We start from the raw sequence: 19,057 nt of genomic DNA on the forward strand, positions 1-19,057 counted from the left end.
CATTTAATGCGCAAATGCATGTATGTGACTTTTTCGTTCCAGTACTAATAAAATCCTACACAATTTATAAAAAGACATATCAGGGCAAAACCAGTGTATTGAAATTAGTTATGTAAAATCAATGTATGTACTACTTAAAATTACTTTAAACAGAAATTTTCATCAAACATTGATCTTCTATCACTTTGAACGATCGTTATTCCTGCTTTTTTTTAACTATAAGGGCTATACATAAAAAGTTTTCCCCTATTATTTCAAAGAAAGGTATTTTCATTTTATGAGAATGTTAAGTGCTCTAGATTTTTTTGGATTAACACATGCCTAAATTGCAATTGCGGGAGGAATTACAATTGTATAATATCATTGGGTTCCTAATCTATGTGAGGTCTTTGTGACGATTCCCATTGGTCTTCATATTCAACCAAACCTTAGCCGATAGAGATTTTTTTCCCAGAGTCACCAATGTGTCATGTCAATCGTTTCTCACACGTCCCGTTGACCTGAATATCATTTCAAGAGGAATTCATCAAAATCGAAAGTGATTGGCCTTCAATCATTCTCGAAGACCTTGGCATTTTCAAAACTGACGGAAATGGAAAAGATACCATTCTTTCTATTGATTAGGAGAGTATACTAAAAAAATTAATCTCATTTTTGCTAGCCACCCATTTTATCATATATTTAATTCGAGATTAGAGAAGGAAGATATTCTACTGAACGCAGTTCCGCATCTTAAGACCTTAGACTGAAATCTATCATGGCCATGGCCTTCCACGATTTTTCATTGGCCTAGAAGAGTTATTCAGCTGCCTGGTTCCAAGCCACGCCTAACTCCAGATGTGAAGAATGGTCCTCTAACGGGCTATTGTTGCTGTTAGATTCTCAGAGATAAGTTATACCCCTCCGGACTCCAGTTTTCTTCACCTCGTACAATGATGGATGCCCATTGATTCGATTCGGCTACTTTGGAATCTTTCAAGAGATAAATTAATCTATCCAGGATAAATCTCCCTACGGACGTAAAAAACCTGGATATCTCTAGTATTCCGGCCACTGAAGATAGTGAAAGTTAAAGAAAAAATACGCATAGCAAGTTCATTCATGCGATGGCAAAGGTAACACAGTTACAAAAGTTTCAGTATGGAGTATTTGAATTCAATATAATGAGGAATACTTACGAGGCCGGTGATTTTCTTACTGTGGTTCTCAATTTCATAGTGAGTCACAATCCTATTTGTGTGTTATCCTCAGTTAAATTGAACGTCTTCAAAACAAATAATCACGTGATGAAGCTCTAAAACAGGATATCTTAATTTTACTCCATTTAATTGATATGCTTTATTCGAAGCCTTAAATTTGCTTAAAAATATGCTTTCAAAATTTGAGGATATGATCGTATGTGACACAAAAAATATAATTAAAAAATTGGAAACCTGCTTATGAGCGATGCAAGCATTGCCTCGTATTTTCGTAAAACGAGATAATAATCCATTTTTGTAAGCACGCTAATCATTAAGCATAAAACTCATAGGGAGCACTGCAAATAATAATTAAAATAGATGGAAAATCCGAAGCATATAAAGAAATAACGGCATTCAGGAGATGAAGTGAAGACAAAATTAAAAAAAAAATCACCTTGACCTAGACACTATTTTTATACATCTTATCTCCCATGACTATTAGGATTAATTATTTTTACTATGATAGGTATAATAAAAATATTTAGTCAACCAATAAAAAGACAAATATATCGGTTAAACCTTTTAGGTTTTATTGAAATGGTCGCCAAAAATATTTTGGCCCAAATAATATGCACATTTCGAGTTATGTGGATACATTCATGAGATGAGCATCACAGCAAAGCTTATGTATCAGCCACGAGCATCCATTGCACTTTTACAGATAATTAATTACAGAAAAAATAATTAACAATATGCTTGTACAATGAATGGACACTCGTCTGCCAAACATCGTCCCCTTTTTGCGCGAGGTGAAATATAATAGGTACATGAGCGGGATCGGTCTCTCTTAGGATAACCGTCCCATCAGCCTTTTGCGTCACATCTTCCAGCACCTGAACGGCGTGCTTCTGTCAGTCCTTAGTCCACTAGAGACCCATGATTCGACTATTTAACTGCAGTAGGGGTAGTTGGGGCAAACATTGGGATCAACACCGGCGGGGTACTGTGCTGCGGCCGGCTGTGCAGGTGCTGGGGCATTCCAGTTGCTCTGAGCAGCGGGTGCGGCCCAGGCATTCTGGGGTGCGGGAGCGGCCCAGTTGTTCTGAGCTGCCTGGGAGTTGGGCCAACCGCTGAGGGACTGGACAGCCCAGTTGGTGCCGGGTCCAGAGGCGGGTGCAGAGTACTGGTTCTGGGGAGCAGCATACTGGTTCTGGGGAGCGGCGTACTGGTTCTGGGGTGCGGCCCAGTTGTTAGCGGGAGGGGGAGCAGCGTAGTTCTGGGGAGCGGCGTAGTTCTGGGGAGCGGCAGGGACGTGGGCAGGGGTAGGTCCGCAGTAGGGGTAGTTGGGGCATACTCTTGCGTCAACTCCGGCGGGATAGCCTTCAGCTGCCCTGGGTGCGGCAGGAGCTGGCTGGGAGTAGGTGGGGTAGGAAGGAGCGGAATATTGCTGGGGTTGTGGGTTATAGGGTGCGGGCTGGGGAGCAGAGTATTGTCCAGAGTAGGGGGCGGAGTAGGGTGCGGCGGCGTACTGCTGCTGTTGAGCTTGGGCGGAGATGCTTGCAGCGAGAGCTACGTTGTCACAGTCGGGGTAGTTAGGGCAGGCCTGAGGGTCAATCCCAGCGGGGAATCTGGAGGCTTGAGGGGCGGCAGTGCACGCAACGGCAACTGTGCAGAGGATGATGGCGACCTGGAATGAAAGGAAACGTATAAAAAATAGTGCACTATGAGAAATCTTTGAATCACGATTGTTACGCTCGGAAACTTCAACGCTCGAGTATCGTTATGACTGGCAACGTAAATTTCATCTAACAAATTTTTTAGAATTATTTTTTGTATTTCTAGAAACTTTAGGGTTTCTTCTTCAAGATTTTGGGAAAGTCTCTCAAGGAAACGTCGCTATAACATGTAGCCCCAAACCAGGTTGGAAAACCGAGCATTCATTCAAGTCATTCACCGAGAATAACACAGATTCTTCATTAAAAGACGATTAATTATCCTTTATAAATTTAATTTTTAGGAGCTTCTCCACGTTAATAGTACTCTATATTCCTAAAAAAAAATTCCCTCGTTTTATAAAAAAAAACTAAATTTTTTCTAGTGGTAAGATATTATCGAACGGATTTCTAACCAGTCATTATTCAAAAATTAGAGTTCAAACCTGTTGAAAGAACTAAATTATTCATTGATGCTAATATTTTTCAATAACCTTTTTTTATTGGAAGTTTAAAATAATTAAATCGAGTTCCTGACTAACCCCTGCTTATTGATAGGCGAAAGATTTTAATTTGCAACCGCCATAACATTGAAAATATAAATTCGTAAAACCGAGAGGGAGGTTAACCCCTATTTGTATGGAATAGTGACTGTGAAATCTGAGACAATTTCGAGCGTTGAAAAGCATTAATAATAGAAAATATTATCTCTTTGGATACGAAATTGCTACGCAGTAGGTCTGATATTGAGTCCTTTCATCGGTATATTGCGAAATTTCCCGGGGAAAAAGTTGCCAAAACCTTGTCTCTATCGCTATTTACATAATCCATCGCCAAATTACAGAGTAAAATAATAATTATAAACTGATTCCCTTTACCTAATAGGCAAGAGAGTAAAAAATTATTGATTAGTCAAGTCCCCTCTTCAGCGCAAAGGAACTGTACCAAGGAAAAACGAACTTTCTAAGTTAGGTTTCCCAGTAGTATGCTAAAATTGGACGAGATAGCTCTACTGCGTCCCTTACAAGACCCTGCATCCTATTCATAATATGCACTGTTAGGGCACGGTGTGAAATAATAACTTTACACGTACTTTGGTAGGAAGCATAAATATTCGTATGTATAAAGATCAGATGTAAGGTAACTATTGGCCCGTTAAGTAGTAGAAACTTGCAAATATTTCGCGCACATAAAGAACACTCCAACATTTCTCCAAAAAAGGATCTCACTAGTAAGAAAATCCTTGTCTCCCACGCTTTAGGTTAAGCCTAAGTCCTTGCGTAAGAACAGATAGAAATGCTCCTGGCGAAAAAGACACGTTTAGGATCCTATATCCTAGAGATAGGACGAGTTCGAATGGGGGTAACACCACTGATTTTGAGGAATATCCAATCCAGTCCGGCCGCCTTACCGATTTGGCGATCATGTTGACGGCTGTTGTTGGGGGACCTGCGACGTAAGGCACTGTGGCTCGAAGCTTCGCTGATCTGCTGGCGAAAACGGACATCACGCACCGTTTTATAGTCGAGAATCCTCGCCCCGCCCACCGGAGCCCATCCCCCACCCTTCCCCAGCGATCATCACGGCCAGTGACCATCGGGACACGAACCCTTTAGCGCGACTCGCGACCTCCAAACGGTCCGGAACCCCTTCCCCTCCTCAACGCCCGCCACCTTCCGCACAGCACCATCTTTGTCCGCCATCCTATGGCTCCGCCTTCAGAGCCCTCTTCCCACTGTCTGTCCTCCCACCACCCACTGCTCCTTCACGGTTTTCATTCCAGCTTCGGAACCTCCCCCTCAAGCGTGGCAGGACCGGACTCATTTTTCCTCGGGTGCCCGGAGCGTTAATTTCTTTTTTATTTCAGGGTTGCAACTAGGCTTCCGGAGAGCTCGTCTGTCAATCAGGGAGACCTCGCGCCGCTTTTTTCATTCGTTACATTTCTTTGCCCGATATTAAATTTAAGAATGTGGACTACCTTTTTTTTATATATTTTTCTAGATTGATGCACTGAATTGTTGAGGCCTTAACCTTATAGAATTCTATTTTAAGGTGCGAAAATGGCAAACTTTGCTTTCTAAAGCTTATCATAAGTTCTCATTTGGAGACGTTACACTTACACTTGACTTCTTATTCTAATCCTTGATTCCTAATATATGGAGACTTAACGCTTTCTTAACTTATTTTTCTAGATTAATCAGAGACTATATCTACGGACGAGGAGACCTTACAAGGAGTATAGTAGACTCCATTAATATTATAATTTGGCTTTTTTTTTCGCTACGCTTTTCTCCGAAAAACTCTAGTGGCACCAAATATGCTGTATGTGGTTCTTATTTTATTTCATGGTCATGTGAAAACTTTCTCCCTTCACGTCTGTGAATGAGCGAGGCCTAGTGTATTTTTTATTCGTTCCAATTACTATCTTGCCGGAAATTTAATTTGAGGACAATTAATTTTAAATTTATATTAAAAAAATGGCTCTTTCGCCTATTCAGTGTCCTGATAAGTGTACAACAGAAATTACATTCTAGCTCTTTTGGTGCTATATATTCTTGTATGGAAAGTAGTGGCCTCATAATGTGTGCTTCCTTTATTTCTGAGTCGAAAAATTTGGTCGGGTGCCCGGAGCGTTAATTTTTTTATTTCAGGGTTGCAAAGGCTTCCGGCGAGCTCGTCTGTCAATCAGGGAGACCTCGTGCCGCTTTTTTTATTCGTTACATTTTTCGCCCGATATTTAATTCAAGAATGGGGGCTACCTTTCTTTTATATAATTTTCTAGATTCACCGAATTTTTGGGGCCTTAACCTTGTAGAATTCCATTTTAAGTAAGAAAAAATAACAAACAAACGAAGTATGTTATTTTTCCTTACTTATTTTTCTAGATAAATAAGTATGTCTACGCACGATATATACTTTGCGAGGTGTATACTAGACTCCAAAAACATTAAAATTAGGTCCCATTAACGTAACGTTATTATTCAAATAACTCCATTTTCACCAAATATGCTATATGTGGTTCTTATTTTATTTCAGGGTAATAAAAAACTTTCGCAGTTCTGAGTTTGCGTCCGTAAATTAGCGAGACCTAGTGTCTTTTTTATTCATTCCATATTTTATCTTACTCGAACTTAAATTTAAGAATACTTCCTTACAAATGTAAATTAAATTGCGCTCACTGCCTTCTAAGGTGTACAAAAGACTCAGCCGATATTATAATGTACCTCTTTTCTGATGCTACATATTCTTGTATAAATGCTAGTGGTATAAATTATGCGATATGTGGTGGTTACTTTATTTTTCAGTTCAAACACTTACAGAGAGTTCGTCTGTCAATCAGGGAGACGTGTTGTCGCTTCCATTTTTGAAAAATTAAAGTAAATACTAAAATAGGTCTACCTATATAAAACGCAAATATTCATATTAATTTGAGCCTACATCTACGCAGTACCTTGCAAAGTGTATAACATACTGAACTAATGTGATACTCTCGCTCTCTTTCCAATAAACATAGATAAATCTTCGCCAGTGATTCCATATATGAAGCACGTGATGCCTTCTTTGTTTCACGGTGAAAGAAAAGTGCAAAAACGTCCGTCGATTTGGAAGACTTAAACCATATTTTCATTTATTTCAATTCTTTAAATGCACCTAAATATTTTTGTAGATTACTACACACTACTTACTAGCCAATTAATTAACAATCAACTACCAATTAAACTACACCTCAGGCTAAAATAATGCTCCACTAAATGTTTGTTGCAATAAAGATCAGATTGTCGGTGAAGATAACGAATTTAAAAAAATCAATTCATCAAAACTAGTGAAATCTCTCGATATCACTCTTTCTATTTATTTCAGGGCTGCAGTCACTAGTGAAGAATGACTCAACTACAAGATAACATTTTTGCTGAGTTTTTAAAATGCATTTTTATATATATATATATGATTACACTACATTTAATTAAATAATGATACCACTTTTGCATAATTTACGCCTATAAACAGCAGCAATTTGTACTACATGAATACTTTATTCTAGCTCACAAATCTTATGGAAGGCTTGCGTTAAACCAATATAATTCCTCATTAAATCAAGTCACTTATTTTTTTAGACTTAAAACATATAAGAAAGAACTAACTAAATGAAAGAGTTAATTACCATCTATTCCCGTGTACTCCCTAATTCTCCCTAATACTCCCGTGTATTCCCTTAATCTCTATGTTTACTAAATAATAAGAGAATGCCTTTTGTCCATGCAATTTACGTATGGTTACATACACTGCCTCGCGAGCATTCAGCAGTAATAATTTAGGATATTACATAAATATTTGCTTTGCGTCAGCGCTAAATATGGTCCATGGTCAACTCATTCGTCATAGGACTGCGCTTAGTTTTCTTGAGAGCCTATTGAATTAAATTTTTTGAATTTCAGGGAGACGAAAATTTCCGAAGACTCGACTGTCAACCAAAAAAATTACATGTCGTGCTTTCATTCATTAAATATAAATATTTCTCGAGTTGAAATGAAATACAAATGTACTTAAATATAACATTCTCCTATCAATGTACACTAGTCAGCGTTCTGTAAAGTATGTTACGCTAAAATACTATCTTTGCTAACTGTATTGGTCATATTCCCGTATCCAAGTTAGTAATGAACTAGTGAATACTCAAGCTGGTGAAATCTTCCGTTAGTTTCAGAGGCACCTCTTTTACTTTTGGCTTACTTAAGTGCTGATATTTAGAGGGACTTCATTCTCGTTATTATACTTTTAATAGTCAAGCAAATAAGATGAAATTTTCGTCTCCGTTTTTAAGTCACTCAACAAGTATTGAAAGGGGAAAAGTAGTCTTCAATACGAATCAATCAATCATTTTATTCTAACGTAAATGCTACGTGGTTTAAAAAAATTGCATTTCCATCACTAGTGATTGCTTTAACATTCAAAGTGTACTGGGCAGCCTCTATATGTTTATCAGTTTCTAACCTGGTCCCTGCAGTTAGTTCTCTTATCATTTTCAGTTTTATTGAAGTCCTCTACTCATGATAAAGGCAAGAAATGTAAAAAAGGATATTTTTCATTAATTTAGGATATTTATAAATTAATTTATAATAAAGGATATTTTTAATTAATCGATATTTTCGGTAACCGGAATTTAAAAACAACATTTCGACGCTTTTTATTTGATTCAGATGCAAACTTTTCTTCCCAATAGGCGTATAAATGCCGGTATTTCCTTGAATATTGATTCTGTACCAAGATTGTGGGACTCATTGTAGCAGATGCCTCCTTAGTAACTTGAGGGCAAAATGCTATCGTCCTTGAAGCTGGCAGTTACTACTGGCTCCAGCGACAATCCTGACGGTCAAGGGCATTCGCAAGGCATGCTTTGACATTTGAAAAATTTATAGCAGCAGTAAAATAAATGCCCGCGTATATCTAACTTGGAGTTTTAATGTCGTGTGACAGGTTATCTCACACGTTTCAAGGGGCGTAGCGTTACATCAGAAGAAACATTACCACCGATTTTGAAAGAAGGATTTCTCTGCTGATGTTATCATTTAGAAATTTCAAAGAGTCTTCATAGCATCCAAGGCCATGTCTCAAGTTAATTGCCACCGAGAAAGCTGCAAACGGACGTTAATATACCTTTAACAATTTTCGGAATGCCAATGAGGAATTTTCCGTATTGCGCGGGATATTTTTCTTTAGTTTGCTGAATAGTGATGTGATGCCTTTCGCTTTTAAAACGCGCTGGATACTTTAAAATGAATAAATACTATTTTTTAATTGACATGATGAAAGGAGTTTTTTGCCATTGCTTCATGGCGATTTTAAATGTATTAAAAGCTTAATTTTTCCCTATTTCCTTTCAAATATTAATGAAATTAGGAACGTTGAACGCAAATTAGAAAGCTATTTACATTCAGGGTGAAATTGGCCACGGAAAAATCATTTGGCTCGGCTGAGATACCTGCTAGGAGAAATGATTTTTTCAAGGAAAATTTCACTTTTGGCAAATAATAACTATATAATAAAAAAATAATAGTAAATTTGTATACATGTACGTGCCTATATGCTCAGTTACTTATTGAGAGCAGTGATTTCCAATTGAAAAGTTTAAAAAAATAATATGACCAAAAATATTGATGAAAAAATAAAATTTGACAAAGAATAGGGTTTCTCCTATTAATATCTGATAACATTCAATCACCGCAATTGTTCTTATTATAATCAAAAAAATAATCCTACCATCTCCAAAACGAATTCAAATTAAAACAGCATTAAAATTTGAACGTAGATTTTCAAAGTTATTTAATGTTTTCTTCAGTATTCTCTCTTCACAAGAGCATTTGTTGGGAAAATGAAGGTATCTGTTAACCGTAATGGTGAAAAAAAAAACAATATTTAATACTAGGTTGAATCCATAGGCATTTCTGAGAGTTTTAGCCAGTCTCTTGTATAAATTCTGCTTATTGCCTACCTTATGCGGTATATACACCGTGTACCGGAAACCATAAAGTTTTTCGTGTATCCGCTAAATTTGGTCGGTCAAGGAATATTTGTTGAAATACTTGCCTTGTATATCAGTTTATTAGAAGGACGGGCAGGGTGGTTACGGCTTGGGTGTTAATTTATGAGAGAAAAAACTTCTGCCATGGTTTACTGCTTCTCCTTTGCGTACAGCCTGAGCTCTGACCCACCCATCCATAAATGGCATTATATTCGACCGGAATTTAGTTGCTGCTTTTTTACGCGTGGGCGCTGTGTTCCAAACGTCAGATTTCGCACTTAGTACAGAATGTATTTTCCTGAAATTCGAAGGTGTCTTTATTATTCGGGAGTGGATTATTCAAATGATATTTCATTCAGACGATTCCCACGTCCGTTTTCATTTTCACATCGTTTCATGCGGAAGGAAAACTTGTTTCGTTGCGTAGTCTTTACAGAGCCTGAAAATATTCAGATAAGGTAATTTATATGGGAGTAGCAACTTAATTTGAGAATATTTGCAATTCATAAATTGCTGCCGAGATTTCTACTACAGTCTACCTCCATTTAGCAAACATTTGAAACGACCTTTTTCTCTGATGTACATTCATCTTAAAAGCTATATTTCGGCGTACAACATAGATTCATAAAACTTACGTTAGTTTAGCTTTAGGATAGCTTGACTCAGTCTAGGTTAATTAGGCTCTGCATATATAGTTAATAACTTATTATATTTTAAAATACTAAATATTAATACTAATTTTTTGGTGTAACTCATGCATGAATGACGTGCTACGCTGTTTTCATTCTTCTATTACCAACATACAGTTGCATTTGCATGGTGCATAATCATGTCTTTAACTTCTAGTTTCTGGTCTGACTGCGTGTCGCTGTCCTGAGTACTTGGCTCGTGTCCGGCAAGTGATAGCGTTTCTGATTAAGGCTAGGATAAGTGGTCTATGCTTCGTGTGGAATCATCCCATGCCACACACCCTGGTCGTTTGCACGGTACCTCGTAGATGTAGACATTTACAATTAATGAAGTGATGCCATGATTTCCAAAACTGTCTTCCATTTTTCGACTTTTTGAGACAACCATTTTCTCCCTAGTACATGAATATTGAAAGCTGTAAAACCCGTTACTTCAACTTTTCCCTATGATACGTACATATGATATTCTTTTTTAATATATATTGTAGAAGAAAATCGAAGCAAAAGCTCGTAGTTGCCCCTGAAATAAACACAGAAACTGCTCATTCCGAATTCTTATCTTGTGGAATCGTGACGTTATGGAATAAATGGCTTCCATTGCTCCCAAGTATTCTATTCGTAAACCACCATGCATTTATTGTCATGATATTTATATTTTTGATCATAATTTTGATAAACTACAAAATACAGCATAACCCATATGAGGAAACTAATATTTTTTGTTATTAAACATGGATACAAAAATAAATATCGCCAATGCTATGAAGCTTGATTTCAGATTTTCATTATAACTGTTGATAACAAAAAATTATTAATGTATTATATGATAAGTAATTATCGACAAAAAAAAAAGAAAATTCACATTCCTGGTAATTGAGGTATACAGGGACCAATAAACACAAACTAGAATAAAGATAAAAGAATGCATAGATATGATGAACCTAGCGAGTACGATGATTGATTTCATTGATGAAACATTTGTTGCTATCCCTGATAGTCTTAGGTAACTATTCCTGATAGTCTAGGAAAGGACGATACCTAAAATATCTCTGTTCTGCAGTCTATTTCTTTAATCCTCCTCACGTGGTATCATCTACCACAATATGGCGGTATGTGAAGCATTCTTTTCATGTCATATACGAGCACGTCCTATCTGAATCTGCTTTTTTAGGTACAGCCAATATTTTTTTCTTTGCTTAAGTAGCGATGTATCATTAGAACAAAAATTAGAGCCAGCCCGATCTCTCCTTTCATCACGAATATCACAAAAGAGGATCCTCAAGTCGTCCTCTAAATGTGTTGTCACCCATCACGCTTTTAAATGTGTTTACAAAAGTCGCCACTCGCGTCGCTGACGGACAAAGTGAACCGAGTTTCTGAGGGAAATGAGGTATAATTAATGGTGTCAACTGAAATTTAAATTGATCATGATATGTTCTAACAAATCAATAGTTCTTCAATGAATTCCTCGCAATTACAAACATTATACGGCAAAATTTGGAAAAAAGGTGGATCGCATCACCGCGCCGCGGACATTTTTGAAAACTGATAAATTGCGACCGAAGTGGCAACAGAAATCATCCTTCTATGGGATATAATCAGGCCTCTTCTATGCAGCCCCTACCTTATATGTTCAGGAAATAACTTTCGAAGTTAATTCTTAGTGATACCATTTACTGGCCGTTAGATGGAAGTTTAAACGGTCTGAACACCTTTTTTCAAGCGAATCCATACCGACGCCGAGCCGGGTTTCCCTCATCTTTTCCGTCTCATTTTCTTACCTCCCCACCCAAATGACCTCAACCTTCAATCAACTCCTCAAAATATCATGCCATACCAAGAGAGCTATTATCCTTCGGTGGCCCAAAAACTCAACGTGTAATCTAGGAGGAAAGGTCACATTTTGCCCACCCATATGCGAGGCTGAATCATGAGGGCCGACCCCGCCTTCGTCGCCAACTGACCTTCACGCTTGGCGGATGAATATAAGGGTCGCACAACGCACAAAGTCCTCTGCTGGAAGTAAATCTGGGAAACGGCAACTTCCAGTTCCCAATTACCATATTTTTAAACGGGCATTCTTCACCCACTCAATTTTGACTGCGAAAGTAAAAAAAAAGAAACACTTAGAGGGGGATCCATTTAAGAAATGTGATGAATTACACTTGCGAGCAAGTTTTCAAACTATATCCAACTTTTCTGTTTACTACCATCATCAATCATTAAAATTTTAGCGTAAATTTGCTATTGGACATTAAATCTGCGAATGTCGTACCTTTTGTGGAAATTCTTGCCTATAGCACTCACTGATTCAACACATTGGTTGCCTTGGGTTGTTTTGGGTAAAGCCCACCCCCGACGAAGGCACATTCGTCAATCAGTCACATCAAATACGCCGGTAAATTATATTAATTTCTATGGAGTGCTATCACAAGCTTATTTCGGATGTTTTTTTGTCTGATTCATTTCATCCTCCTTTTTAATTCTGTCTATTGTTAACTTGGGGTTATTTATACTTCGGTGCATTATTTCTCTGTTTTTTTTCCGCCAAGAAATGTGTGCCAGATGTAATTATTTTTTGTTATTATAGCAGAGTTTTGCAGGTGTTTTCATTTGCTCTTATGTGGAAACCCAGGGCATAAATAAACTTTGATTCATTCATTCATGCGTGTGATCTTCATAAAGTCACGGTATGGGGCTCAGTTTCCTTCCCAGACTTCCTTGCACTTCAAGTATTTCTGTTTAAGGGTGTTCGAAGGCTTCACCAAGTTCTTTAAACGCTAATACTTACTACGTACACTGCTGTAAATAAATTACATTGCATGAGCTAAAATGGCACTAATGTGAAGTCAATCAACATACATAAGCATGAATTCATATTCAATGAATAATATTAAGACTAATTGCGGATAACAATTTATATATTATGCAACTTATATATGCATATAGCATCGAAAGATTTCGATCTAAAAGCTGCATTACCGAAACAATTCTTGAGAGAATGGAGGCCAGTTTTTCGGTAGAGACCTAAACGGTCAATGTTAGCTCAAACTAATTTACTCACCCTGAAGATGATGGACGAGTCGTCCTTGGAAACGTTATATGTAATGTAACTCGGTGGAAATCCCGAAAAAGAACCAACCAAAGTTAAAAACTGCTTCAATTATTGCAAAAGCTATATTTTAGTCTTCACTAACCACTGAATTGCATATAGTACTCTTCGCTAGAAATAAAATAGCGAGGCGTAATGTCAAAAAATTCGGATCAAGAAAAAAATTGCAAAGGGAATGAGTGCAAGGCGTTACTCTTTCGAGTCAAGGCCACGAAAGAAACTCAATTTGAGGGAACCCAATGGTAGCTGCGCATGACTAATGGCTGTATAATTTTACAGACGACGGTCATCAATGGAACATTAATAAAAATCATTCTCTCTCTCTTTTGCGCCCACGAGGGGCCTTTGATAAAATAAAAATGAATCCGTCAAGACACAAAAAAATGCCGCGGCCGATCTTGTGAATCAAGGATCCAGCCAGAAGGCTCATAATTCTGCCCTCGAATAAAGACACCAGCCTATAGTGGCCTCAACACATCAAATGACGTGTTATGATGCCAATACTACATGCTATGCTGTTGCGATCGCATATTTTCATCAAACTATTTCACCGACGCTATCTTAGAATTTCAAGAATTTTGAGGAAAATATAGAATATTATTTTAGAGCAATCCTCATAATTTGTTGTGTTTACAAATCTAAATGTTTTTAGAAAAACACAGCTTTAATAGTTTAATTCACACACTGAAAAATTAAGTGAAGGATTTTTCTCATACATCTTAAAAACCAAGAGGAGAATCTTTGTTCTCACATAGTAATATGTTAACCATATATGAAAAAGTATATTTAAAAAACCCCCCCTGTACGGAGAAACTTTGGGTCTCGGGAAATTTGCAAAGGCATTATCTTTTTCTTCTAACTAATAATTTAATTTCCTCTCAATCCACTGAATTAAATTTGTTTTTAAAATGGTATAAGGGCGTTTGTAGATCTACTAGGGTTATAAGGAAACATAATCACAGATAAACTATTATTATATCTTGCACAATTTTTTGAATGCCTGACTTAGGTCTTAATATTATTCACTTGCTCATTCTCACCTTTGAGCATAACACAGTGGACAGTATCGAAACCTGGATCAGGCCATAAAATAATTTGGGGAACATACAATATTAGTGTATTTGTGATTATATGTTTCCCGTTACACAGTTCTACCAAATATCACCATTCATCCTTAAGTTGGTGGGAACAGAAATCAAACGCCATTCTTCAGTAAAAGATACAGGGAACATGAATTCTGCTGGTTTTTCCGGGTATTCTTCCGCGTTTATCCATTTGTAGGACGATATTTCGCCAACGTTCCAGTTGGCTTCCTCAGGTCCACTGAAGCCCTTCAGTGGACCTGAGGAAGCCAACTGGAACGTTGGCGAAATATCGTCCTACAAATGGATAAACGCGGAAGAATACCCGGAAAAACCAGCAGAATTCATCATTATCTCCGCGGAAGCCTACTTGGATACAGGGAACATATTTATGATTTTGGCCTTCGTTCCAACACTTAAAAAATTAAGATAGTTCGCAAGCGCGACGTGTGAAGGCGCGGGGCGCGAAGAAACAGGAGTTCCCTGAAGCTACCGGGATGACCGTCGAACTGTAATTGGGTTGAGCTTCCCTTCTTTCAACTTGGAGCTAGAATGCCGTCATCACCTGTCTTCTTCCTTGGAGGGCGTTAATACTCACCATCTGGAAGTCTCGAGAGCTTAAAAAAACGTGATTCTGATTGACGGATCCATTAAAAAAAAACTTCCGTGCTCTTCTGCTGTAAGTAGCTTGAGGCATTAAGTGTTTAAACGAACGTAGACTTACATTCCAAGAGTCTGAAATGAGCTTTCATTATAATTCGAGTTCGACCGGTTTTTAAAATGACTTTTTTCAATCATCTCAAGTGGAGGGCTCATTCTAGTTGAGTATATGCCTTAATGATGTTGCCTCTACTACTTAACCCGTGCAGAAAAACGTAGTGGGGTAATGAGTGTTAACGACAAACTCTTCCCCTACTACACGCAGGCATAGGTGCATCAGTAGCATGGGTGTAGAACGTTGATATTCTTCATTCTGCAGGTTGATAGTTCATTTCTATCACGCTCTTAAAAGTAAGATCAGATCGTGGTCAGAAGATGTTGAGTTTCTAATAATCGCTTTCAGCATTGTCAATCATTTTCATCGTAATAATAAGATTTTTGCCAAAATTTACTTGTGATAAAAACTATTTGCACGTTGATATTCTACATACTGAATTCCAAAAATATCTTATAAGTTGATCTTTCGTTTCTACTACGCTTTTAAAAGTACAGTGGTCAGAAGATGTTGAGCTTCTAATGATCGTTTTCAGCATTATCAATCATTTTCATCGTAGTAATCAGTTTTTCGCTAAAAACTGTTTGTGCCATCACCATTATTACTCAACAATCCTAAGATTGGTTTGATGCAGTTCTCCATACCTCTCTCCTATGCGCTAGCCTTTTCATAGTGACGTATTTCTTCTCTTTAGCATCCTTTAAAACCTGTCCTAAGTATCTCAATTTGGGCCGTCCCTTACCCTTCTTCCTCCCCGCTTGTCGTTCGACGATTGTTTTCATCAGGCTATAATGTCTCATAATATGGCCAACTAAGTTCCTCTGTCTTCTCCTTAAGGTTTGCAACATGCAAGAGGATCACCACATGCAAATCATACGGTCATAAAAATATTAAACAAAATATAAAACAAAAAAATATTCATGCAAAGACAAAACTTGCCAACTATTTGTTCTAATACCTTGTTAAATAGCATTAACATGTCCACGTTATTGCTCTATCATTCTACGGTTTTTTTTCGAGGTGTGAAGATTTTTGTCTTTAGATTTCAAGACAAATTTCCTTACATTATGCGCCGAGGACGCAACGAGCATAACGAGCTCAAGTCGTCCCAGAAACTTTTGGGAGATACGGTCTTCAGTGTGTCCATAGAGAATGAACCCCCTAATAAACACACTCCCTCTCCAACTGAACACCTCCATATTTTTTTCTGGTAATGGTCTTGAATGTTTTCAATGTTGTCAGAAAATAAAGCAGCCTGGAACTAAATAACGAAGATTAAATCTAAGTTCACTATAAAGACCATTTATTTACTGATAACCGAGTCTTCGAAATACACTGGTAAACCGATTGAATTATCACCTTCATAATACCCTGCGAGTCACCTCTAGGGTGTTTCGTATGGGGTAACCAATCACCAGCATGCAGCACGCAAGAGGACCGCCACATTCACATCGCACGGGCATACATATTACGCACAATAACAAATAACACGTCCACATTCATCAGAAGGAAAAACTTGCCAATGGTTACTAATTCCTGTAACAAATCCACGCAAGGTTAAATTAATGGAAAAAGATAAGCATGCTATGAGTTGTCCTAGCAGGACGCCATTTATTTTAATTATTCAGACACAGTTGCTATCCTTAATAGTAAGAGGAAAGACTGACCAATTAAATCTCTCTGTTTTGTAGCCTATTTTCTTTATTTCCCTCTTGCAATTCAGTCTACCACAGTACGAAGATATATGAAGGATATGTTTCACGTCAATTCAGTAAAAATCTTCTCCGAATTTACGAAGTAAATTTAGCCTAATATACCTAATAACTTCCTGTAGCTATACCCACCCTGATTCGCCGAACATATTGTAAACGCTGCATTTTTAACCGCAACGACTCATGACGAATCTGGCCGCAATGCTCTGTACTTAGGCCACACATTAGGAGCGTATTCCTTATGAGGAATCATGGGGAAAAAGTTGCTCGTTTCAAATGGAAGTCGAGCTTCAGGTATAATGGAATTCAACGACTTTCATCTGCAGTTTAAATTCTCTTGCTCTCCTTCATGCAGGGGCTGACGCAATCTGGAAAGTTTCCTCGAAGACCTAACATGCGAACTTAGGTCAGCGGTTTTCAATCACTTCCACTATTAAAGCTATAGATGCGTGGATGAGTAACCGAACCTTAGCGTTATAAGAGGGATTTTTGACTTGTGATGATGTAGCCAAAATTGTAAAAGTAAATACCCTCACTCGCCTCCATCCTGTCCGTTACAGGGAAGACTACAGATTGGCTTATCATAAAGACATAGGATATTCGCCAAGAGCATTTTTAATTATAGTTTATTTCAAGAATATTCGTACCCATAATTGTTAGAAAACTTGCAATCTCTGCCGATAGTGTGTGCAGCACATTTACATATGGTCTATAACGCAACGATGTGAACACAAATCGCTTTGACATTTCCCTATTCGCAAAGATTCGGTGCCGGTAGGGAAAATTATGGATAGAATTGCTTGACTTAATGAAGTAAGTCTGTTTGATTCGAGAAAAAAATCTTTTTATTCATTAAATTCCACTTATTCTCGTGCAAGAGGTAGTATTAGTATCATTTTAAACTGTTTCAATGACCTAAACGACAAGAGTTCATGTTTAAATTAATGATTTAAAACTTATATAAAAAACGAAGAATTTTATAGACGTGTAAAGTACTCGATTTTAATTTCCTGGTGAATACTACTGTCGAACATTTCTCGGGTTCTCAGCCAGGTTAATGCTTTTACATAAGGCGACGTTTCGGGAGACGACTTGTCTCCCATCCTCAAGGCCGTGTTACTTTATGGAAGTCCAATTTCACACTGAACCGGATCGACCGTTTACCGAGGACAACAATGCGGCGTGTAAAGTAGATTCTAGTAAGTATTTACTTGCATCTCAAATTTGAAAATTTCAGCACATTATTTTTCGGATATATTTATTTTTATTTTTATACTTGAGCTTATGTCGGTAGTGTTATCCACCATGTACCCTAAAATTTCAAGGGATAGTTTAATTTTTAAACGTGTTGCACAGCAAAAAATTCACCACAAGACCGGTTGTGAGGGGTTTGATATTTCCTTTTACTCTTCGAGGTTTTCACTCTCGCAGTCAGCAGAGCCACTCAGCGTGGCGGAGGAGTATAACGGACCCTGCTACGCCTCGGGTCACTGCGCCAGCGGGGAGAAGTGGAGTGGAGAGGAATGGTTGGCAGAGGAGCAGATCAAGAGGAGGCGGCTGCGGTGATCTCATTCCGTTGAGATTCGCGGTCGGGAAACCCACGTGATTCCCATCTCATCCTTTCACTTTCCTTGTTCCTCGTGGGTGGATGGGAGTGACGCTGTGTTGTAGAGAAGGAAGGGCCTTCAACCCATAGAAAACACGACGCCCCGACATCAAGACCCGTGAACTAGCAATTAATTGAGAGACAATGGAGTGTAATTGAGTGGGAGGGAGTAAATGTGATCTTTCTTGCACCGAGTTATTGTCGTCTTGTCCACGATCGAGAAACATCCTGATGATAGAACAAGGGGGGGTAAAAAAAAACTTAATGGTGCGAGAGCGAAACTCTTAACGAGAGCGAAAGAAGTCCACAAAACAGAATGGTGTGGTGTATGCTGTTTGGAGGCGGCGACCGACAGCTTATGTCATTTGCGCCATGAGGGAACTGTAGGTAAGAAAGGGTGGAGAGAAACCTGGCGCCGCGCCGGCATAAGCCTGCTCGTAACGAAAGGCGCCAAGGGGACCACGGCTTAACGTCCCATCCGACGGACGGAGTGTTGAGCTTGAAATGTCCTCCACACTTCATTCAAGCTGGTTTCGGGAAGTCTCAGAAAATTCTCTGCCACCGCCGGAATTTGAACCCGAGCCCAAGGGGTGGGAAGCCAACACTCTTGCCACCACGCCAACCCAATCCTCTAAATGATTCGTTCCAGGCTTCATCTATATCAATGTACTGCCCCGCAAGCATCCCCAAACGTAGTTTTAGGAAACCGCAGTCTTTTGACCTGTAAC

At 38.3% G+C, this 19,057-nt stretch overlaps 1 protein-coding gene across 1 annotated transcript; it reads right to left on the bottom strand.

The window, feature by feature from the left end:
• Window positions 1-1,748: 1,748 nt before the first annotated feature.
• LOC124168983 (predicted GPI-anchored protein 58) lies at window positions 1,749-4,421 on the bottom strand. Its single transcript, XM_046547410.1, has 2 exons — window positions 4,305-4,421; window positions 1,749-2,868 (listed from the first exon to the last, which is right to left on the bottom strand). The coding sequence occupies exons 1-2, from the start codon at window positions 4,398-4,400 to the stop codon at window positions 2,131-2,133; spliced, it is 834 nt and encodes a 277-aa protein (XP_046403366.1). The 5' UTR covers window positions 4,401-4,421; the 3' UTR covers window positions 1,749-2,130.
• Window positions 4,422-19,057: the final 14,636 nt, after the last annotated feature.

This window comes from Ischnura elegans, chromosome 12 (assembly GCF_921293095.1).
Source record: "Ischnura elegans chromosome 12, ioIscEleg1.1, whole genome shotgun sequence".
Classification (NCBI taxonomy): domain Eukaryota; kingdom Metazoa; phylum Arthropoda; class Insecta; order Odonata; family Coenagrionidae; genus Ischnura; species Ischnura elegans.

What these genes read in the sequence shown, in the direction of transcription:
- LOC124168983 (XM_046547410.1), bottom strand. Translation starts at nt 4,400, where the DNA reads ATGTCCGTTTTCGCCAGCAGATCAGCGAAGCTTCGAGCCACAGTGCCT. An exon ending in TCAACATGATCGCCAAATCG is followed by an intron (nt 2,869 to 4,304) that starts GTAAGGCGGCCG and finishes CTTTCATTCCAG; the next exon opens with GTCGCCATCATCCTCTGCAC.